At 45.8% G+C, this 7102-nt stretch overlaps 1 protein-coding gene across 1 annotated transcript; it reads left to right on the top strand.

The window, feature by feature from the left end:
- Nucleotides 1–4810: 4810 nt before the first annotated feature.
- rxfp3.3b (relaxin family peptide receptor 3.3b) lies at nt 4811–5977 on the top strand (the record flags this gene model as incomplete). The annotated part of the gene is made up of 1 exon (XM_083894328.1): nt 4811–5977. One exon carries the CDS (start codon nt 4811–4813, stop codon nt 5975–5977), a length of 1167 nt encoding a protein of 388 aa, XP_083750454.1.
- Between the last annotated feature and the right edge of the window lie 1125 nt (nt 5978–7102).

The raw sequence follows: 7102 nt of genomic DNA on the forward strand, positions 1-7102 counted from the left end.
TATACAATAGATAGATAGATGCTAGTTGGCTAGCATATATAGATGCTAATTGGCTAGCCTATATACAATAGATAGATAGATAGATAGATAGATAGATAGATAGATAGATAGATAGATAGATAGATAGATAGATGATCATGAATACATAATGACCTTAAATTGTTTGTTATGAAACATCAAAAGTGAATGAAGACGCTCCTTGTTTTTAATTTAATTAATTTCATGACTTTTTGATTTGAACAACACCTCCATCACTTCTTTCTTCTTCCAGGATTTTGTGACAAACTCGCCTCCACAGCTCCAGACTTAATTACCTCCTCGTTATTTAAAACTAAATCTAATTAGGCTTCAATTTGCTCAGAATTGGCAGCAGCGTGTGCTTCACACCAGGACTCTGTCAGAATCTCTGCAGGAGTTCCTTTCTGTCTTTTCCACGTCCTGCTGATTCAAATCAACAGATGAACGTTGAGTTTGAAGTGATTTCTCTACATTTAGTGTTGATCCATATCAACATGATCAGCTTTTGTCTTTGGTTTAAAGACGAAAACAAACTCAGCTCTCTATCAAAGAGCATCAGAGCAGATGAATAGTTTCCTGAATTTAAAAAAATCACCAGAATTATTCCTTAAGAGGTTTGCAAATATTTTCAACAGATCCTTGTTCAGGGCGATGCCGACTATTATGATGGTAAATTTCAAGAAAATGTCAACCCATATCCAAAATGCGCTGTCTGACTCACGGTCAGCGAGATGTGCCTGTCAGATAGGTAAATTGTGATACATTACCTTGTTTATTGTTGATGTTGGATTAGCAACACTGTAACCTGAGAGTAAACGTGTGGTCTGAGGCGACCTCCGAGTTTCCCTGAGTGAAAACTCTTGAGGACACAGCTGAAGAATCACAGTAATGGACTTTGACAAAAGGTTTAATCACAGCCACAGAGTGAGGGCGCGGCGGGAATCGCAGGCGATTATTCAGGCAAACAAACGGTCGTGCTGTGTCCAGGTTCCTAATGTTCTAATGGGGTTCAGAGTCAAAGCATCGATGTTTTCTAAGTGTTTGGGGGCGACTGAGGTGAAGACGCTCACTGAAAGGGCTCAGAGACATTCTCCTGTCTCTGGATTTCCACTGAAGAAAGTCCAGGAAAGTAAAAGTTTATGGAGGTCACTCCCAAAACACTCAGGTCCAATCACACGAAAAACACCCAATTCAGTGTCTTGCCCAAGGACACATCGCCATGTAGACCCGCGGAGCCGGGAATCGAACCCATCAACCTTTGAGTCGAACGACGACTCGCTCTGCCACTGAGCGAACGTCGGAAAAAGATTCCGTTCCGGGTTTCCATCTCCGCGTCGAAAGTTATTCACTAATTAGAGCGCGCTGTCTCGCCGCTGCCCCCTGCAGAGACGACTGTGGAAGTGGAAGACGACGAAACTTCATAATTAGAATCTGATGATGCTCAGCATGGAGCTCAGACTCTGCACAAACACTTCTAAGACGGCTTCATTATCCTCTACTGTTTGGACGAGTCAGTATCTGTACACGCACGCTGGTGTAAAGCACAGCAGGGATGAAAGTGGGTGGTGTGTTTTTCCTGTGATAATCTAAAATAATAAAAAGAGCGAAGGCTCCAGGGTTTTGAGGCAGATCTGTTCTCACGGTGAAATAAACTGTGAAATTAGCGACGTTTATTCAGCGCAAGGTTTGAGAGATTGAATTCAGAGCGAGAGTGAGAACGTCGCAGCGTAATCGTTTCTTCTCCTGCAGATTAAAGTGAAAATCTGAAAACCAAAAAAACTAAAAAAAAAAAAAAAAGTGAGCGTAGGCTGCCAGTGGAGACACGAGTGAAGACAGATTTAAGCCACAGAAAATAAAACAGCATGATATTATATTTATATATAGCATGAGATTTAAGTCAGAATTCTGACTATAATCTCAGAATTCAGACTTTTTTGTTAATCTCAGAATTCTGATTTTTTTCGTTAACCTCAGAATTCGGACTTTTTGGTTAATCTCAGAATTCTGACTTTAATCTCAGAATTCACACTTTTTCTCAGGATTTTGACATTTATTAATCTCCGAATTCTGACTTTTCTTTAAGATCACAAATCTGACTGTTTCGTTAATCTCAGAATTCAGAATTCTGACTTTATCTCTGAATTCTGACTTTAATCTCTGAATGTAATCTCTGAATTCTGACTTTAATCTAAGAATTCACACTTTTTCTCATAACTCTCATGACTCTTTCGTTAATCTCAGAATTTTGACATTTTTTAATCTCAGAATTCAGACTTTTTCGTTTATCTCAGAATTCAGAATTCTGACATATTTTAATCTCAGAATTCAGAATTCTGACTTTTTCTTTAATCTCAGAATTCTGACTTTTCTTTCATCTCAGAATTCAGATTTTTTCTTTAATCTCATAATTCTGACATTAATCCCATAATTCTGAATTTTCTTTAATCTCAGAATGTATAGTTGTTTTGTTCTGCTATTTTTCTGATGTTTTACTTTGATTCTGCGTTGGTTTTGTCATGGAAGTGATTTTTTTTGCACTTCTTCAGTTCATCTGTTGAGCGTAATTTGACTCTGGGACAAAAACAGTAAAAAGTGGAGCTGCTGTAAAATCAGCTCATCTGGATTAAAACTTAATTGAAGCCAAATTAGCTTGACGATAAGAACCTGACTCAGCTCAGTCACGTTAGCTTGAATGAACTCAGGCTTTTTACGCTGAAGCAGCAGATTTTCTTCCTGTAGAAGTTTGTGAAGTGGCTGCTGTTTTAACGCTCTCTTATTTATTCATTCATTTGCACTGAATAAAGTTGAATTGGTGTCACATTAGCTTAGCACGTTAGCTCGTGTTTGCTGTGGGAGTTCATGACAAACCTGAGGCTGTTGAACTCGTTAACTTTGACCCAGTTAACGAAGAAACGATGTCGTCCATCTTTTTAGTCGTTTTCACTGACTAAATAAACTAAACTCTCGTCTCCTCCCACGTCGTTTTTGTTTTTACGTCTGTTTTTTTTACATGATTTGTTTGCGTGGTCTGTTTTATAAAAAAAATTAGGGGTCTGATTATCCCAGATTTGTTTTGTCAGGGTCTGTTTTTATGAGATTTTTTTGGGTTTTGTTTTTACGAGATTTTTTTGGGGTCTGTTTTTACGCTAACGTATACACCACAAGGTCATTTCAAATTCCCTGGTTTTCAGAAAAACCTGTGGGATTATTGCGCGTTAATCTCTCGCGGTGGTTCGATTATGGGATGTTTCAGTGATAACATCGCACTTTAATGTTTTCCACTCCCTCAATCTCTCGTTTATATGACTCAGAAATTGTAGTAAAGTCTTTTACTGGAGCAAAAGTTCAGGCTTTTGATTTGTGCCGTCTTTGTCTTTAACTGTGAGGAAACTGACGTTTGTAAACCACTCACTCTCCCTGCACCAAAGCCCATAGAGAAAACCAGTGATTTTAGCTCACGGGGACACAGGAGCTGCTGGTCTACTGCTGCCTCGTGTGGTCAAAGGATTTCAAACAGCAAAGTCATAAAAATAACATTTAAAGTCAGTGATGGAGGCAGAAGTGGATCAACAACTTCTGTGTCTCTGTGATGTTAAAATCACTGGTTTTCTCTATGGGCTTTGGTGTGGGAGAGTGAGTGGTTTACAAACTTAAGTTTTCTGTTGGAAAACAGCATAACATACATATTTTGATTTGTAAATATGTATTCACTCATTTATCACACTGAAATACAGACTTTTTCAACAGGAAACTGACGTTTTTGTAAACCACTCACTCTCCCTGCACCAAACCCCATAGAGAAAATCGACAATTGTAATTAAATTTTAACATCACAGCACACAGGAGTTGTCGATCCACTGCTGCCTCCATCACTCCATCACACAATTATTTTGTCAAATTCGGCTTTTAAAATTCTTCATTCCAAATTTATTTTAGTGACACAAAGTGACCACACGAGGCAGCAGTAGACCAGCAGCTCCTGTGGTCCCCTGTGAGCTAAAATCGCTTGTTTTCTGTATGGGCTTTGGTGCGGGGAGAGTGAAAAACTCACTTTCTAGGAAGACAAGTCGCTTTATAGATGATTTCAACATGCATTCATACGTTATAATGACCTGAATCTGGTTTTATAACACAGTCACGCTTAAGATTCGACTTCCTCGTTCAGACCTTTTTATGGACGCGACAATAAGTTCATTGTCCGACCTGCGGTGGCTTTATGGTTTTACTGAGCTGCTTTTATTGAACTTTATCGACTTTATCTAATCGCGCATCCGAGGATGTGGCGTCTTCACGTCCTCGGTCGACGCAACACAGAAGCCACGACGTGAGACATGAGCGCGGTGACGCGGTGGAGCTGCGGTTATTAGGCGAACTGTGCCTTTAAACCTTTAAAGTCACTGATTCACACACAGTTTCTCAGCACAGGTGAGAAGTGGGTTTGTTGTTGTTGTTGGGGGGGCTGGGGGGCCTTTACATCCCTGTGACCGGCCCTGGAGAGTCTCTCTCTCTCTCTCTGTCGTGCACGCGCTCCTCCTCCTCCTCCTCCTCCTCGAGCACGAGCCGAGCCTTTAAAAGTGAGCCGCGCGCGCCAGGGCTCAGCAAGTGAACCGCGTGGAGCGACGATGATGAGCCGCGAGGTCCGCGCGCACCTCCTCCTCCTCCTCCTCCTCCTCCTCCTCCTCCTCACCGCGCGGGAAGCGTCTCCTCTCCGGGAGCGCACGGCGTGATGCGCGCTGCTGCTGCTGCTGCTGCTGCTGCTGCGGGACACGGTGCGCGTCTCTCGGCGGACAGGATGGCGGAGCCGTGGAGCCACAACGCCACGTCCTCGTCCTGGAACCGGACCGCCGCGGATCAGACCCGCTTCGGCAGCCTGGACGACATCGACGTGCCGGCGGACGGCTCCCCGACGCTGCGCATCCTCATCTCGCTCGTGTACTCGGTGGTGTGCGCCGCGGGGCTGGTCGGGAACCTGCTGGTGTTATTCCTGATGAAGGCGCGCCGCGGCCGGCGGAAGCGCTCCAGCATCAACCTGTTCATCCTCAACCTGGCGGTGACGGACTTCCAGTTCGTGCTGACGCTGCCCTTCTGGGCCGTGGACATGGCGCTGGACTTCAGCTGGCCCTTCGGGCACGCCATGTGCAAGATCATCCTCTCCGTGACCGTGATGAACATGTACGCCAGCGTCTTCTTCCTCACCGCCATGAGCGTCACCCGCTACTGGTCCGTGGCGTCGGCGCTGAAGGACCGGACCCGGCGGCGCGTGTGCCCGGTGCGCTGGGTGATCGCGGCGCTCTGGGTCTCGGCCACCGTGGCCACGCTGCCCACCGCGATCTTCTCCACGGCGAAGAGCGTGGCCGGGGAGCGGCTGTGTCTGCTGGGCTTCCCGGACGGCCCGTCGTGGCTGGCGCTGTATCACCTGCAGAAGATCCTGGTGGCCTTCGTGTTCCCCATGCTCATCGTCACCGTGTGTTACCTGCTGCTGCTGCGCTTCGTGCGCCTGCGCAGCATGAACAACAACCAGGTGAAGCGCAGGTCCCGGGTCACGCGCTCCGTCACCATCGTCGTCCTCTCCTTCTTCGTCTGCTGGATGCCCAACCACGCCATCACCCTGTGGGGCGTGCTGGTCAAATTCAACGTGGTCAACTGGGACAAGACGTACTACATGGTGCACACGTACGTGCACCCGGTGACCGTGTGCCTCGCGCACACCAACAGCTGCCTGAACCCGGTGCTCTACTGCCTCATGCGCCGCGAGTTCAGGAAGAAGATGAAGGAGCTGTTCTGGAGGATCTCCTCCCCGGGCGGCGCCAACACCTGCCACCTGCGGCCCTTCTCCGGGACGGTGAGAGCGGAGCCGGACGACACGCAGGTGGCGATCCCGCTCCACAACGTGGAGACGGAGAACTGCAGACTGTCGGTGTTAACGGACCAGTGCGACACGGAGGCGCTGCAGAGCTGAACATCTGGAACTTCTTCTTCTTCTTCTTCTTCTTCGTAAATGCTCCTGGAGAAACTGTGCGTCGTGTCGTGTTTTCTGACTTTGCATCAAAGGGATTTTTTTCATATTTTATTAACGTCGCGCTTAAAGGAGAGAGAGGGGGAAATTACGCACCGTCGTGCGTAAAAGTGTGCGTAAAACCCGCCCTGCAGCTGCTGTTTATGACGCTGTTAGTGTGTTTGTTTGTTTGTTTGTGTAAAGAATTCAAGGATTATTATGTGCCTGCTTTATATTTTGTCCTTTGTTTTCTCGATATAAATAATATGCAGGTCACGTGACTCGGTCGCCCGCTCTCGTGCCGCTGCGTAAAAGCGCGTCTGTGCAGTGTCGTCGACGTTTGCTGTGGCTGATGTTTAAACGTGTGTAAAGAAAATCAATGTCAGCGGAATAAAGACGAGCTCCAGGAATATGTGTGTGTGTGTGTGTGTGTGTGTGTGTGTGTGTGTGTGTGTGTGTGTGTGTGTGTGACACAGTGAGTGTTTAGCTCTGTGTGACAGCTGAGCACTTTACAGAGTGCTGTTTATGTCTCGGTCTCAGAAATGTTTAAATGAAACTGTTTGACTTTTTAATTTAGTTTAAAAACTGTCTGCGTCTGGGTTTTTTCTTTTTTTTCCATTTCTTTACTCACGTTCGCTGGTTTGACCCCACCGCTCACTCTCCCTGCACCAAAGTCCACCGAGAAAATCGGCGATTCGTCTGAGCGTCCGTCAGAATCGGCAGAAGAACGTGTTCCCGTAACTTTATCTTGCTGTTTTCCATCAGGAAATGGACGTTTTTGTCATTCTAAAAGCCGCTCACTCTCCCACACCAAAGCCCATAGAGAAAACCAGCGATTTTAACATCACAGCACACAGGAGTTGTTGAGCAACAGTAAGAACGGTAACTTAACAACCGTGAGTTTAAATGTCTTATTTTGTAAAAATTCGGCTTTAAAAAATCCTTTGTCCAGATTGACCTCAGTGACACAAAGTGACCACACGAGGCAGCAGTAGACCAGCAGCTCCTGTGTCCCTGTGAGCTAAAATCACTGATTTTCTCTATGGGGTTTGGTGTGGGAGAGTGAGTGGTTTACACACTTCAGTTTCC

The sequence above is a fragment of the Microchirus variegatus genome (assembly GCF_963457635.1).
Source record: "Microchirus variegatus genome assembly, chromosome: 8".
Taxonomy (NCBI): domain Eukaryota; kingdom Metazoa; phylum Chordata; class Actinopteri; order Pleuronectiformes; family Soleidae; genus Microchirus; species Microchirus variegatus.